Source organism: Somniosus microcephalus, unplaced genomic scaffold (assembly GCF_052327205.1).
Source record: "Somniosus microcephalus isolate GS21.2 unplaced genomic scaffold, FLI_Smic_1.0 unresolved_chr7, whole genome shotgun sequence".
In the NCBI taxonomy this organism is placed as follows: Eukaryota; Metazoa; Chordata; class Chondrichthyes; order Squaliformes; family Somniosidae; genus Somniosus; species Somniosus microcephalus.
Window position 1 is genome coordinate 14525852 of NW_028225185.1, and position 16993 is coordinate 14542844.

General features: G+C 60.2%; 1 protein-coding gene across 1 annotated transcript in view; it reads right to left on the reverse strand.

Annotated features, from left to right (window-relative positions):
- The window catches only part of LOC147086563 (aryl hydrocarbon receptor nuclear translocator-like), a 75259-nt gene that overhangs the window by 22538 nt on the left and 35728 nt on the right, over positions 1-16993 (reverse strand). The window contains 2 exon segments of the mRNA XM_085978685.1: positions 7661-7795; positions 9186-9262. Coding sequence (XP_085834811.1) covers positions 7661-7795; positions 9186-9262 — 212 coding nt within the window.

Consider the following 16993-nt stretch of genomic DNA (forward strand, 5'->3'; position numbering starts at 1 on the left):
TATCCGCCCTGAGGACCGCCAGTATACTGCCTTTGAGGCAAACGGCCGCCTCTATCACTTCCTTAGGGTTCCCTTTGGCGTCACCAACGGGGTCTCCGTCTTCCAAAGGGAGATGGACCGGATGGTCGATCAAAATGCGTTGCAGGCCACTTTCCCATATCTGGACATGTGACCATCTGCGGCCATGACTTGCAGGACCATGACGCAAACCTCGAAAAATTCCTATGCACCGCCCAACTCCTGAACCTGACGTATAACAAGGAGAAGTGCATATTCCGCACAACCCGCCTCGCCAGCCTTGGCTGTGTTGTGGAACACGGAGTCATCGGTCCCAACCCCGACCGGATGCGTCCCCTTAGGGAACTCCCACTGCCCCAAGGCCCTGAAGAGGTGCCTAGGGTTTTTCTCCTATTACGCCCAGTGGGTCCCCTACTATGCGGACAAGGCCCGTCCGCTGATCAAGTCCACCTCTTTTCCCTTGACGGCAGAGGCCCGCTTAGCCTTCCACCGTATCAAGGAAGACATTGCCAAAGCCACCATGCACGCAGTGGACGAATCCATCCCCTTCCAGGTGGAAAGCGACGCGTCCGACTTTGCCCTGGCCGCTACCCTTAATCAGGCGGGGAGACCCGTGGCCTTCTTTTCACGAACCCTCCAGGGCCCGGAGACCAGACACTCCGCTGTTGAGAAGGAGGCCCAGGCTATTGTGGAGGCTGTGCCTCATTGGAGGCACTACCTGGCCGGAAAACGATTTACCCTGCTCACTGACCAGCGTTCAGTTGCTTTTATGTTTAACAACAAGCAGAGGGGCAAAATCAAAAACGACAAGATCTTGAGATGGAGAATCGAACTTTCCACCTACAATTACGAGATCTTGTACCGGCCCGGGAAGCTCAATGAACCCCCAGATGCCCTATCGCGTGGCACCTGCACGCAGATCGATAGGCTGAGGGCCCTCCACAATGACCTCTGCCACCCGGGGGTCACCAGGTTCTTCCACTTCATCAAGGCCCGCAACCTGCCTTACTCCATTGAGGAGGTCAGGACCATGACCAGGAACTGCCAAGTCTGCACTGAGTGCAAACCGCACTTTTATAGACCAGACAGGGCTCACCTGATAAAAGCCACTCGCCCCTTTGAGCGCCTGAGCGTGATTTTAAAGGGCCTCTCCCCTCCTCCGACCGCAATGTGTACTTCCTCAACATTATTGATGAGTACTCCCGTTTCCCGTTCGCCATCCCCTGCCCGGACATGACCAGTGCCACGGTCATTAAATGTCTGAACGACCTCTTCACCCTGTTCGGTTTCCCCAGCTATGTCCATAGCGACCGGGGCTCATCGTTTATGAGCGACGAACTCCGCCAGTACCTGCTCGTTAGGGGTATTGCCACAACCAGGACCACCAGTTACAACCCCCAGGGGAACGGACAGGTGGAAAGAGAGAATGCGACAGTTTGGAAGGCCGCCCTGCTAGCCTTAAAGTCTAGGGGTCTTCCGACCTCCCGCTGGCAGGATGTGCTCCCCGATGCGCTCCACTCTATTCGGTCACTGCTCTGCACTGCCACTAATGCCACCCCTCATGAGAAAATGTTTGTCTTCCCAAGGAAGTCCACATCAGGGACATCGCTACCGCCATGGCTGACGTCCCCAGGGCCGGTCCTACTGAGAAGACACGTGAGGATCCATAAAACGGACCCCCTGGTCGAGAGGGTCGACCTCCTCCACGCCAACCCCCAGTACGCTTACATTGCGTACCCGGACGGGCGGGAGGACACAGTCTCCATACGAGACCTCGCACCCTCGGGGGCCCCAGTAACCCACTACCACCCCCCCCCCCCCCACGATCCAATATCCAACCCCAGCAGACGGCACGCCTGGGCCCCGCGACCCGCTCGACACCCACGAGGACTACACACCAGTGCCCCAGCCTACGCGGGACTCGACGCCGGAAGCTTCACTACCCCTGCCGTCGCCACGTCGATCACAGCGGCAGACAAGACCTCCGGAGAGACTCCAATACACAAACTTTTAATACACTTCACCCCGCCGGACTCATTTTTAAACAAGGGGTGAATGTGGTAAACCACTGTTTGTATTCCACTGTGTACATGTCTGTGCATGCCTCGGCTGACTCCTCCCACGAGTCCAGGTATAAAGGTGACTGCTCCACAGTCCCTCTGTATTCTGGACTGGTCGACCACTCGAGGCACACCTTCATTCTCTTGTTAATAAAAGCCTGTTAGTTACTCGCTTAACCTCAGTCTTTTGAGTGATTGATAGCGCATCAGGGAGCGCCGCACTGTCGAAGGGGCGGCACTGAGTGAGCGCCGCACTGTCGGAGGGGCGGCACTGAGGGAGCGCCGCACTGTCGGAGGGGCGGCACTGAGGGAGCGCCGCACTGTCGGAGGGGCGGCACTGAGGGAGCGCCGCACTGTCGGAGGGGCGGCACTGAGGGAGCGCCGCACTGTCGGAGGGGCGGCACTGGGGGAGCGCCGCACTGTCGAAGGTGCCCGTCTTTCGGATGAGACGTTAAACCAAGGCCGTCTGCTCACCCAGGTGGATGTAAAAGATCCCGCGGCCACTATTGGAAGAAGAGCAGGGGGGAGTTTTCCCTGGTGACCTGGGCCCAATATTTACCCTTCAATCAACATCACTAAGAAACAGATGATCTGGTCATTATCACATGGCTGTTTGTGGGAGCTTGCTGTGCGCAAATTGAGCTGCCGCATTTCCTACATTACAACAGTGACCACACTTTCAAAAAAAGTACTTCATTGGCTGCGAAGGGCTTTGGGACGTCCGGAGGTGGTGAAAGGCGCTGGTGAAATGAAAGTCTTTCTATCTGTCTAGTCATGTAAAACGCTCAGTGGGGGGCAATGGGAGGGCGGCCGGGGGCACCGGTGCAATCGGACCTCAGCTAGTGCCAACAGTCGGGAGGGGACGGGAAGAGAGGCAGAAAGCCCATCCGCAGGACCGACAGGCTGGGGCTCGCCTCTGATATACCCATCAATTCATTCCATGAAAAGCGACGAGTTAAGATAGTAACTATAGGTTTTTATTGGCTAAATAACAGAGCCCACCCTCGTGGGTGATCGGTTCCAGCAAGGAAGAATACTAGCCAAGCAATCACCTTTATACCTGGGCAAGCAGGCGGAGCCATGGGCGGAGTCAGCTGAGGTATGCCTAGGTATAACAGCGTGCGAGGCAAGAGGTAACCTTGTGTAGGTGATAACAACAGTGTAACAATAACAGTGGTTTACCACATTCACCCCTTGTTTAAAATTGAGTCCGGCGGGGTGAAGTGTACTACTAGTTCGCGTACGTCAGTCTATCAGGAGGCCTCGTAAGCCTTTCTGACCGGCGCAGCAGCGGCGGCGGTGGTGCAGTATCCGATGTTAATGCTGGTGTCTGCGTGGTCGATGAAGGCCCCTGGGGTTCCGGCATGCCGCCTACAGGAGCTGGATTTGGGGGAGTGGTGGGGGATAACGGTGGTGTCTCAGGGGTGCCCGAGGGTGCGAGGTCTCGCAAGGAGACTGTGTCCTCCCGCCCGTCTGGGTATTCCACATAGGCATACTGGGGGTTGGCGTGCAGGAGGTTCACCCTCTCGACCAGGGGGTCCGTTTTATGGGTCCTCACGTGCTCCCGCAGCAGGACGGGCCCCGGAGAAGTCAGCCATGTTGGTAGCGAGGTTCCCGTAGTCGACTTCCTGGGGAAAACGAACATTTGCTCATGAGGGGTGGCGTTAATGGCAGTACAAAGCAGTGACCGGATGGAATGGAGCGCTGCCGGGAGGACTTCCTGCCAGCGAGAGGTTGGGAGGCCCTTAGACTTTAGGGCTAAGAGGACGGCCTTCCAAACTGTCGCGTTCTCTCTTTCCACCTGGCCGTTCCCCCGGGGGTTGTAGCTGGTGGTCCTGCTCGCAGCAATACCTCTCGCGAGCAGGAACTGGCGAAGTTCCTCGCTCATGAAGGATGAGCCCCGGTCGCTATGTATATAGTTCGGGAACCCGAACAAGGCGAAGAGGTCGTTCAGGCATTTGATGACCGTGGTACTGGTCATGTCTGGGCAGGGGATGGCAAAGGGGAAACGGGAGTACTCGTCAATAATGTTGAGGAAGTACACATTACGGTCAGAGGACGGGAGGGGCCCCTTAAAATCGATGCTCAAGCGCTCGAAGGGGCGGGTGGCCTTGATCAGGCTTGCTCTGTCCGGCCTATAGAAATGCGGTTTGCATTCGGCACAGACTTGGCAGTTCCTGGTTATGGTCCTGACCTCCTCGATGGAGTAGGGCAGGTTGCGGGCCTTAATGAAGTGGTAAAGTCTAGTGACCCCGGGGTGGCAGAGGTCGTTGTGGAGGGTCCGCAGTCTATCAACTTGCGCGTTGGCGCATGTACCTCGTGATAGAGCATCTGGGGGCTCGTTGAGTTTACCAGGCCGGTACAAGATATCGTACTCGTAGGTGGAGAGCTCAATTCTCCACCTCAAGATCTTGTCGTTCTTGATTTTGCCCCTCAGCTTGTTATTAAACATAAAAGCAACCGAACACTGGTCGGTGAGGAGGGTAAATCGTTTGCCTGCCAGGTAATGCCTCCAGCGTCGTACCGCTTCCACAATCCGACAGAAGAGTGTCGGATCTCAGGGCCCTGGAGGGTCCTTGAGAAGGCGGCCACAGGTCTCCCCGCCTGGTTAAGGGTTGCAGCTAGGGCGAAGTCGGATGCATCGCTCTCCACTTGGAAAGGGATGGACTCATCCACTGCGTGCATTGTGGCCTTCGCAATGTCTCCTTTTATGAGGGAGAAGGCTGCGCATGCTTCTGCTGTCAGGGGGAAGGAGGTGGACTTCATGAGGGGTCTGGCTTTGTCAGCATAATTGGGCACCCATTGGGCATAGTAAGCGAAGAGCCCCAGGGTTCTCTTCAGTGCCTTTTGACAGTGAGGAAGGGGAAGCTCCATGAGGGGGCGCATTCTTTCGGGGTCGGGGCCGATGACTCCGTTCTCTACTACGCAGCCGAGGATGGCAAGGCGCGAGGTGTTAAATATACATTTCTCCTTATTGTAAGTGAGATTCAGCCGTTGGGCCGTACGGAGGAATTTCTCCAGATTAACATTGTGGTCCTGCTGGTCGTGGCCGCAGATGGTGACATTATCTAGATAAGGAAACGTGGCCTGCAGCGCGTTCTGGTCAACCATCCGGTCCATCTCCCTTTGGAAGACCGAAACCCCGTTGGTGACGCCGAAGGGAACCCTAAGGAAGTGGTAGAGGCGGCCATTCGCCTCGAAGGCGGTATACTGGCGGTCCTCAGGGCGGATAGGGAGTTGGTGATAGGCCGACTTAAGGTCGATGGTGGAGAATACCCGGTACTGTGCAATCTGGTTGACCATGTCAGATATGCGGGGAAGGGGGTATGCGTCCAGCTGGGTGTACCGGTTTATGGTTTGGCTGTAGTCGATGACCAGGCGGTTTTTATTGCCGGTCTTAACGACTACGACCTGGGCACGCCAGGGGCTGGTGCTCCCCTCGATGATGCCCTCCTTCAGGAGACGCTGCACCTCAGAGCTAATAAAAGCTCTGTCCCCGGCGCTGTACCGCCTGCTCTTGGTAGCGACGGGTTTACAGTCGCGGGTGAGGTTAGCGAACAAGGAGGGGGGCGGGACTTTGAGAGTGGAGAGGCCGCAGGTGGTATGCGGCGGGCGGTTTAAAAACTGCTGGTTGTAGACTGTGAGTGGGGGGAGGGGTCCACCGTATGCCAAAGTAACACTTTGGAGGTGGCATTGGAAATCCAGCCCTAGTAGGACGGCAGCGCAGAGCTGGGGCAGGACGAGAAGTTTAAAGTTTTTATATTCCGTGCCCCTAACCAACAGGGTCACCACACAGTATCCGCTGACGTCTGTTGAATGGGACTTCAACGCCATCGAGATCCGATGGCGCGTTGGCTGGACAGTGAGGGAGTAGCAGCGCACCATGTCTGGGTGAATAAAACTCTCCGTGCTCCCGCTGTCGAACAGGCAGGTCGTGGCGTGGCCGTTTACCTCGATGTCCATCATGGACCTGGACAGATGATGTGGGAGAGCTTGGTCAAGCGTGACGGAGGCCAGTGTATGGCTGAGTGTGCTGCTGTCGTCGGCAGGTGAGGCGGTGGTCGGGTCTGGAGACAACATGGCGGCCGAGTGCGGCGAACAAAATGGCGGAGAAGATGGCCGCCCCCACGACTCACATGAGGCACTGCTGGCGTCTGTGGCCTTGATCAAAGATGGCCGCCCCCACAACTCACATGAGGCACTGCTGGCGTCTGTGGCTTTCCTTCTGCAGGCGTTCGCGAAGTGGCCTTTTTTTCTGCAGCCGGAGCAGGTCGCGTTCCTTGCAGGGCAGCGCGCCCTTTGATGTCTCGCCTGGCCACAGAAATAGCAGCTGGCGGCCCGATCGCGGGGCTCCGCTGCCGCAGCAGGTCCCGGGGTTGGCGGTCCCGATCGATTCCGGGACACCGACGCTGTAGTAGGTCCCAGGGGCGGCGGTGCGAGGGGTATTGCGGCCGGAGTCGGGCCCGAGTCCCATGGTCGCGCAGCACTGTACCCGGAGTACGCCTCGAGGTCCCGATGGGCCACTTCCAGGGAGCGAGCGAGGGCTGTAGCTGCTTTCAAGTCGAGGTCCTTTGATTCAAGCAGTCTTTGCCGTGAGTAGTTGGACCGAAGGCCTTTCACGAAGGCATTACGGCTATTTCCTTCAGCATGTTGTGCAGCCGATACAGCTTTAAAGTCACAGTCCCTGCCGCGTGTTTGTAGCGCCCGTAAAAATTCATCTACAGACTCTCCTGGCTGTTGCGAGCGGGATCTTAGGAGCTGTCTGGCATACATTGAATTTACTGGGCTCCGGTACTGCTCTTTTAGCAGGTCGAGGGCCTCCTCGTATGTAGTAAGGTCCCAGATGAGTGCAAATACTTTAGGGCTCACCTGGGCGGTCAGAACTCTTAGTTTGTCGGCTTCCGATGGCACGCCGGAGGCTACCAGGTAGGATTCAAAGCAACTCAGCCAGTGATCGAAGTCGAGGGCTGAATTCGCTGCCTGTGGATTTAGATCCAGGTACGGCGGTCGGAGGGCTCGCAGCCAAGTCGGCTGCTGGGGCTGGTCAGTCATTTCAAAATTTAGCCAATAAAATTGATATACCTATCAATTCATTCCATGAAAAGCGACGAGTTAAGATAGTAACTATAGGTTTTTATTGGCTAAATAACAGAGCCCACCCTCGTGGGTGATCGGTTCCAGCAAGGAAGAATACTAGCCAAGCAATCACCTTTATACCTGGGCAAGCAGGCGGAGCCATGGGCGGAGTCAGCTGAGGTATGCCAAGGTATAACAGCGTGCGAGGCAAGAGGTAACCTTGTGTAGGTGATAACAACAGTGTAACAATAACAGTGGTTCCCCACAGCCTCCCAACAGGTCAGGCACCTGGCCCAAGCGTTCCCTCTTTGTGCGCGAGGCGAGTCGCGGAACGTTGACCGTGGGAGGCACCAAAGCCAACGCCCGCACGGTAGGAGTCACTAAATAGCGACTTTGGTTGCGGGAACCCTGTCCGATTTTCCTCCCCTCTCTCAGCTCAGGATGCGGAGACTAGGTAACGCCCGCCGCCCACATTCTGCGGCCCCAGTTGAGGTCACATCACCTACCTGGGGCTGGTACCCGACGGTGCCCAGACATCGGTGGTCGACGAAAGTAAAGATGCCATTGGCGCTGTGCCGCGAGAGGAATTCGATGGGCACACTGTTGCCCTTCATGTCGACACTGTTGGGGGAGCTGGTAACCTGGCAGCGTGACAGGGAAAGAACGGGGGGGCAGAGTTAGGCATGCCTGTGTACCGGCCCCGCTCACAGCTAACAAAGACACAGCTCGCTTAGGGCCACGGTGCTTACAAGTTACTTCACGTTAGTCAGCTAAAAGCCCAACATTTGTAGAGTGCAATCCACAGCCTCACGCCGCAATAATAGTGTCAGCCATAGCTCCAAGTCCCACTCCAGAGACTTGAGCACATAATCTAGGCTGACACTCCCAGTACAGTGCTGAGGGAGCGCCGCACTGTCGGAGGGGCGGTGCTGAGGGAGCGCCGCACTGTCGGAGGGGCGGTGCTGAGGGAGCGCCGCACTGTCGGAGGGGCGGTGCTGAGGGAGCGCCGCACTGTCGGAGGGGCGGTGCTGAGGGAGCGCCGCACTGTCGGAGGGGCGGTACTGAGGGAGCGCCGCACTGTCGGAGCGCCGCACTGTCGGAGGGGCATTACTGAGGGAGCGCCGCACTGTCGGAGGGGCGGTACTGAGGGAGCGCCGCACTGTCGAAGGGGCGGTACTGAGGGAGCGCCGCACTGTCGGAGGGGCGGTACTGAGGGAGCGCCGCACTGTCGGAGGGGCGGTACTGAGGGAGCGCCGCACTGTCGGAGGGGCGGTACTGAGGGAGCGCCGCACTGTTGGAGGGGCGGTACTGAGGGAGCGCCGCACTGTCGGAGGGGCGGTACTGAGGGAGCGCCGCACCGTCGGAGGGGCAGTACTGAGGGAGCGCCGCACTGTCGGAGGTGCAATCTTTCAGATGAAACGTTAAACCGAGGCCCCATCTGCTCTCTCGGGTGGACATAAAAGATCCCACGACCACTATTTCATAGAAGAGCAGGGGAGTTCTCCACGGTGTCCTCGGTCAGTATTTCTGTCTCAACCGATGTCACTAATACAGATTATCCGGTCATTATCACATTGCTGTTTGCGGGAGCTTGCTGTGCATAAATTGGCGGTCACATTTCCTACGTTACAACAGTGATTGGCTGTGACGCGCTTGGGGAAGTCCTGAGGTCATGAAATACGCTATATAAATGCACGTATTTCTCTCTTTTTAATTGACTGATTAGAATTAGAAGTCTTTCAAATTAAACTTGTTCCCTGCTCCACCATCTATCCCAGTGCTTCAGTCATTACGCTCTGCCCTATGAATTTCTCCCACCAAAACCGGTTCACTTTGCCACCTCCCTTCCCTGCCCTTTAAACCTTTCCCCAACCGCCCAGAAGAACTCCCCCCACTGCAGCCCCCCCGCCCCGCCCCAGATTTCCTCCTTCCGGTCGGTGGGATCTTTCGAGGACCCCGAGGGCCACCAGAAACAGGCAGGCACGGCCTCAGCCATCTCCAACCAAAGTCCACGGGGAACTTTGACCTTACCTGTAAACGTCCAATAGCGACCAGGCAAAACTTGTTTCCTTGTCCCCCATCTTGTTCGTCGTCCGGTAACGTCACACCTGGGTAACAACACGTGTGTTTAAATCAACTTTAGCAGAAAGTCCTCGTCAACCGCTTGGTATCGTCCCCCAGAACCTGCTCCCTCCCCTCCACCCATTCCCCCAGAACCTGCTCCCTCCCCTCCACCCATTCCCCCAGAACCTGCTCCCTCCCCTCCACCCATTCCCCCAGAACCTGCTCCCTCCCCTCCACCCATTCCCCAGAACCTGCTCCCTCCCCTCCACCTATTTCCCAGAACCTGCTCCCTCCCCTCCACCTATTCCCCAGAACCTGCTCCCTCCCCTCCACCCATTCCCCCAGAACCTACTCCCTCCCCTCCACCCATTCCCCAGAACCTGCTCCCTCCCCTCCACCCATTCCCCCAGAACCTGCTCCCTCCCCTCCACCCATTCCCCAGAACCTGCTCCCTCCCCTCCACCCATTCCCCAGAACCTGCTCCCTCCCCTCCACCCATTCCCCCAGAACCTGCTCCCTCCCCTCCACCCATTCCCCAGAACCTGCTCCCTCCCCTCCACCCATTCCCCAGAACCTGCTCCCTCCCCTCCACCCATTCCCCAGAACCTGCTCCCTCCCCTCCACCCATTCCCCAGAACCTGCTCCCTCCCCTCCACCCATTCCCCCAGAACCTGCTCCCTCCCCTCCACCCATTCCCCAGAACCTGCTCCCTCCCCTCCACCCATTCCCCAGAACCTGCTCCCTCCCCTCCACCCATTCCCCCAGAACCTGCTCCCTCCCCTCCACCCATTCCCCCAGAACCTGCTCCCTCCCCTCCACCCATTCCCCAGAACCTGCTCCCTCCCCTCCACCCATTCCCCAGAACCTGCTCCCTCCCCTCCACCCATTCCCCCAGAACCTGCTCCCTCCCCTCCACCCATTCCCCAGAACCTGCTCCCTCACCTCCACCCATTCCCCAGAACCTGCTCCCTCCCCTCCACCCATTCCCCAGAACCTGCTCCCTCCCCTCCACCCATTCCCCAGAACCTGCTCCCTCACCTCCACCCATTCCCCAGAACCTGCTCCCTCCCCTCCACCCATTCCCCAGAACCTGCTCCCTCCCCTCCACCCATTCCCCAGAACCTGCTCCCTCCCCTCCACCCATTCCCCAGAACCTGCTCCCTCATCTCCACCCATTCCCCAGAACCTGCTCCCTCCCCTCCACCCATTCCCCAGAACCTGCTCCCTCCCCTCCACCCATTCCCCCAGAACCTGCTCCCTCCCCTCCACCCATTCCCCAGAACCTGCTCCCTCCCCTCCACCCATTCCCCAGAACCTGCTCCCTCCCCTCCACCCATTCCCCAGAACCTGCTCCCTCCCCTCCACCCATTCCCCAGAACCTGCTCCCTCATCTCCACCCATTCCCCAGAACCTGCTCCCTCCCCTCCACCCATTCCCAGAACCTGCTCCCTCATCTCCACCCATTCCCCAGAACCTGCTCCCTCCCCTCCACCCATTCCCCAGAACCTGCTCCCTCATCTTCACCCATTCCCCAGAACCTGCTCCCTCCCCTCCACCCATTCCCCAGAACCTGCTCCCTCCCCTCCACCCATTCCCCAGAACCTGCTCCCTCATCTCCGCCCATTCCCCAGAACCTGCTCCCTCCCCTCCACCCATTCCCCAGAACCTGCTCCCTCATCTCCGCCCATTCCCCAGAACCTGCTCCCTCCCCTCCACCCATTCCCCAGAACCTGTTCCTCCCCTCCACCCATTCCCCAGAACCTGCTCCCTCATCTCCACCCATTCCCCAGAACCTGCTCCCTCCCCTCCACCCATTCCCCAGAACCTGCTCCCTCACCTCCACCCATTTCCCAGAACCTGCTCCCTCCCCTCCACACATTCCCCAGAACCTGCTCCCTCCCCTCCACCCATTCCCCAGAACCTGCTCCCTCCCCTCCACCCATTCGCCCAGAACCTGCTCCCTCACCTCCACCCATTCCCCAGAACCTGCTCCCTCCCCTCCACCCATTCCCCAGAACCTGCTCCCTCCCCTCCACCCATTCCCCAGAACCTGCTCCCTCCCCTCCACCCATTCCCCCAGAACCTGCTCCCTCCCCTCCACCCATTCCCCAGAACCTGCTCCCTCCCCTCCACCCATTCCCCCAGAACCTGCTCCCTCCCCTCCACCCATTCCCCCAGAACCTGCTCCCTCCCCTCCACCCATTCCCCCAGAACCTGCTCCCTCCCCTCCACCCATTCCCCAGAACCTGCTCCCTCCCCTCCACCTATTTCCCAGAACCTGCTCCCTCCCCTCCACCTATTCCCCAGAACCTGCTCCCTCCCCTCCACCCATTCCCCCAGAACCTACTCCCTCCCCTCCACCCATTCCCCAGAACCTGCTCCCTCCCCTCCACCCATTCCCCCAGAACCTGCTCCCTCCCCTCCACCCATTCCCCCAGAACCTGCTCCCTCCCCTCCACCCATTCCCCAGAACCTGCTCCCTCCCCTCCACCCATTCCCCCAGAACCTGCTCCCTCCCCTCCACCCATTCCCCCAGAACCTGCTCCCTCCCCTCCACCCATTCCCCCAGAACCTGCTCCCTCCCCTCCACCCATTCCCCAGAACCTGCTCCCTCCCCTCCACCTATTTCCCAGAACCTGCTCCCTCCCCTCCACCTATTCCCCAGAACCTGCTCCCTCCCCTCCACCCATTCCCCCAGAACCTACTCCCTCCCCTCCACCCATTCCCCAGAACCTGCTCCCTCCCCTCCACCCATTCCCCAGAACCTGCTCCCTCCCCTCCACCCATTCCCCCAGAACCTGCTCCCTCCCCTCCACCCATTCCCCCAGAACCTGCTCCCTCCCCTCCACCCATTCCCCAGAACCTGCTCCCTCCCCTCCACCCATTCCCCAGAACCTGCTCCCTCCCCTCCACCCATTCCCCCAGAACCTGCTCCCTCCCCTCCACCCATTCCCCAGAACCTGCTCCCTCACCTCCACCCATTCCCCAGAACCTGCTCCCTCCCCTCCACCCATTCCCCAGAACCTGCTCCCTCCCCTCCACCCATTCCCCAGAACCTGCTCCCTCACCTCCACCCATTCCCCAGAACCTGCTCCCTCCCCTCCACCCATTCCCCAGAACCTGCTCCCTCCCCTCCACCCATTCCCCAGAACCTGCTCCCTCCCCTCCACCCATTCCCCAGAACCTGCTCCCTCATCTCCACCCATTCCCCAGAACCTGCTCCCTCCCCTCCACCCATTCCCCAGAACCTGCTCCCTCCCCTCCACCCATTCCCCCAGAACCTGCTCCCTCCCCTCCACCCATTCCCCAGAACCTGCTCCCTCCCCTCCACCCATTCCCCAGAACCTGCTCCCTCCCCTCCACCCATTCCCCAGAACCTGCTCCCTCCCCTCCACCCATTCCCCAGAACCTGCTCCCTCATCTCCACCCATTCCCCAGAACCTGCTCCCTCCCCTCCACCCATTCCCAGAACCTGCTCCCTCATCTCCACCCATTCCCCAGAACCTGCTCCCTCCCCTCCACCCATTCCCCAGAACCTGCTCCCTCATCTTCACCCATTCCCCAGAACCTGCTCCCTCCCCTCCACCCATTCCCCAGAACCTGCTCCCTCCCCTCCACCCATTCCCCAGAACCTGCTCCCTCATCTCCGCCCATTCCCCAGAACCTGCTCCCTCCCCTCCACCCATTCCCCAGAACCTGCTCCCTCCCCTCCACCCATTCCCCAGAACCTGTTCCTCCCCTCCACCCATTCCCCAGAACCTGCTCCCTCATCTCCACCCATTCCCCAGAACCTGCTCCCTCCCCTCCACCCATTCCCCAGAACCTGCTCCCTCACCTCCACCCATTTCCCAGAACCTGCTCCCTCCCCTCCACCCATTCCCCAGAACCTGCTCCCTCCCCTCCACCCATTCCCCAGAACCTGCTCCCTCCCCTCCACCCATTCCCCAGAACCTGCTCCCTCCCCTCCACCCATTCGCCCAGAACCTGCTCCCTCACCTCCACCCATTCCCCAGAACCTGCTCCCTCCCCTCCACCCATTCCCCAGAACCTGCTCCCTCCCCTCCACCCATTCCCCAGAACCTGCTCCCTCCCCTCCACCCATTCCCCCAGAACCTGCTCCCTCCCCTCCACCCATTCCCCAGAACCTGCTCCCTCCCCTCCACCCATTCCCCCAGAACCTGCTCCCTCCCCTCCACCCATTCCCCAGAACCTGCTCCCTCATCTCCACCCATTCTCCCAGAACCTGCTCCCTCATCTCCACCCATTCCCCCAGAACCTGCTCCCTCATCTCCACCCATTCCCCAGAACCTCCTCCCTCATCTCCACCCATTCTCCAGAACCTGCTCCCTCCCCTCCACCCATTCCCCAGAACCTGCTCCCTCATCTCCACCCATTCCCCCAGAACCTGCTCCCTCCCCTCCACCCATTCCCCAGAACCTGCTCCCTCCCCTCCACCCATTCCCCAGAACCTGCTCCCTCCCCTCCACCCATTCCCCAGAACCTGCTCCCTCCCCTCCACCCATTCCCCAGAACCTGCTCCCTCATCTCCACCCATTCCCCAGAACCTGCTCCCTCCCCTCCACCCATTCCCCAGAACCTGCTCCCTCATCTTCACCCATTCCCCAGAACCTGCTCCCTCCCCTCCACCCATTCCCCAGAACCTGCTCCCTCATCTCCACCCATTCCCCAGAACCTGCTCCCTCATCTCCACCCATTCCCCAGAACCTGCTCCCTCATCTCCACCCATTCCCCAGAACCTGCTCCCTCCCCTCCACCCATTCCCCAGAACCTGCTCCCTCACCTCCACCCATTCCCCAGAACCTGCTCCCTCCCCTCCACCCATTCCCCACAACCTGCTCCCTCCCCTCCACCCATTCCCCAGAACCTGCTCCCTCATCTTCACCCATTCCCCAGAACCTGCTCCCTCATCTCCACCCATTCCCCCAGAACCTGCTCCCTCCCCTCCACCCATTCCCCCAGAACCTGCTCCCTCCCCTCCACCCATTCCCCCAGAACCTGCTCCCTCCCCTCCACCTATTCCCCAGAACCTGCTCCCTCATCTCCACCCATTCCCCAGAACCTGCTCCCTCCCCTCCACCCATTCCCCAGAACCTGCTCCCTCATCTTCACCCATTCCCCAGAACCTGCTCCCTCCCCTCCACCCATTCCCCAGAACCTGCTCCCTCACCTCCACCCATTCCCCAGAACCTGCTCCCTCACCTCCACCCATTCCCCAGAACCTGCTCCCTCCCCTCCACCCATTCCCCAGAACCTGCTCCCTCCCCTCCACCCATTCCCCAGAACCTGCTCCCTCCCCTCCACCCATTCCCCAGAACCTGCTCCCTCCCCTCCACCCATTCCCCAGAACCTGCTCCCTCCCCTCCACCCATTCCCCAGAACCTGCTCCCTCATCTTCACCCATTCCCCAGAACCTGCTCCCTCCCCTCCACCCATTCCCCAGAACCTGCTCCCTCACCTCCACCCATTCCCCAGAACCTGCTCCCTCATCTCCACCCATTCCCCAGAACCTGCTCCCTCCCCTCCACCCATTCCCCAGAACCTGCTCCCTCCCCTCCACCCATTCCCCAGAACCTGCTCCCTCCCCTCCACCCATTCCCCAGAACCTGCTCCCTCCCCTCCACCCATTCCCCAGAACCTGCTCCCTCATCTCCACCCATTCCCCAGAACCTGCTCCCTCATCTCCACCCATTCCCCAGAACCTGCTCCCTCCCCTCCACCCATTCCCCAGAACCTGCTCCCTCATCTCCACCCATTCCCCCAGAACCTGCTCCCTCATCTCCACCCATTCCCCCAGAACCTGCTCCCTCCCCTCCACCCATTCCCCAGAACCTGCTCCCTCATCTCCACCCATTCCCCAGAACCTGCTCCTTCATCTCCACCCATTCCCCAGAACCTGCTCCCTCCCCTCCACCCATTCCCCAGAACCTGCTCCCTCACCTCCACCCATTTCCCAGAACCTGCTCCCTCCCCTCCACACATTCCCCAGAACCTGCTCCCTCCCCTCCACCCATTCCCCAGAACCTGCTCCCTCCCCTCCACCCATTCGCCCAGAACCTGCTCCCTCACCTCCACCCATTCCCCAGAACCTGCTCCCTCCCCTCCACCCATTCCCCAGAACCTGCTCCCTCCCCTCCACCCATTCCCCAGAACCTGCTCCCTCCCCTCCACCCATTCCCCCAGAACCTGCTCCCTCCCCTCCACCATTCCCCAGAACCTGCTCCCTCCCCTCCACCCATTCCCCAGAACCTGCTCCCTCCCCTCCACCCATTCCCCCAGAACCTGCTCCCTCCCCTCCACCCATTCCCCCAGAACCTGCTCCCTCCCCTCCACCCATTCCCCAGAACCTGCTCCCTCCCCTCCACCTATTTCCCAGAACCTGCTCCCTCCCCTCCACCTATTCCCAGAACCTGCTCCCTCCCCTCCACCCATTCCCCAGAACCTACTCCCTCCCCTCCACCCATTCCCCAGAACCTGCTCCCTCCCCTCCACCCATTCCCCAGAACCTGCTCCCTCCCCTCCACCCATTCCCCCAGAACCTGCTCCCTCCCCTCCACCCATTCCCCCAGAACCTGCTCCCTCCCCTCCACCCATTCCCCAGAACCTGCTCCCTCCCCTCCACCCATTCCCCCAGAACCTGCTCCCTCCCCTCCACCCATTCCCCCAGAACCTGCTCCCTCCCCTCCACCCATTCCCCCAGAACCTGCTCCCTCCCCTCCACCCATTCCCCAGAACCTGCTCCCTCCCCTCCACCTATTTCCCAGAACCTGCTCCCTCCCCTCCACCTATTCCCCAGAACCTGCTCCCTCCCCTCCACCCATTCCCCCAGAACCTACTCCCTCCCCTCCACCCATTCCCCAGAACCTGCTCCCTCCCCTCCACCCATTCCCCAGAACCTGCTCCCTCCCCTCCACCCATTCCCCAGAACCTGCTCCCTCCCCTCCACCCATTCCCCAGAACCTGCTCCCTCCCCTCCACCCATTCCCCAGAACCTGCTCCCTCCCCTCCACCCATTCCCCAGAACCTGCTCCCTCCCCTCCACCCATTCCCCCAGAACCTGCTCCCTCCCCTCCACCCATTCCCCAGAACCTGCTCCCTCACCTCCACCCATTCCCCAGAACCTGCTCCTCCCCTCCACCCATTCCCCAGAACCTGCTCCCTCCCCTCCACCCATTCCCCAGAACCTGCTCCCTCACCTCCACCCATTCCCCAGAACCTGCTCCCTCCCCTCCACCCATTCCCCAGAACCTGCTCCCTCCCCTCCACCCATTCCCCAGAACCTGCTCCCTCCCCTCCACCCATTCCCCAGAACCTGCTCCCTCATCTCCACCCATTCCCCAGAACCTGCTCCCTCCCCTCCACCCATTCCCCAGAACCTGCTCCCTCCCCTCCACCCATTCCCCCAGAACCTGCTCCCTCCCCTCCACCCATTCCCCAGAACCTGCTCCCTCCCCTCCACCCATTCCCCAGAACCTGCTCCCTCCCCTCCACCCATTCCCCAGAACCTGCTCCCTCCCCTCCACCCATTCCCCAGAACCTGCTCCCTCATCTCCACCCATTCCCCCAGAACCTGCTCCCTCCCCTCCACCCATTCCCAGAACCTGCTCCCTCATCTCCCAACCCATTCCCCAGAACCTGCTCCCTCCACTCCACCCATTCCCCAGAACCTGCTCCCTCATCTTCACCCATTCCCCAGAACCTGCTCCCTCCCCTCCACCCATTCCCCAGAACCTGCTCCCTCCCCTCCACCCATTCCC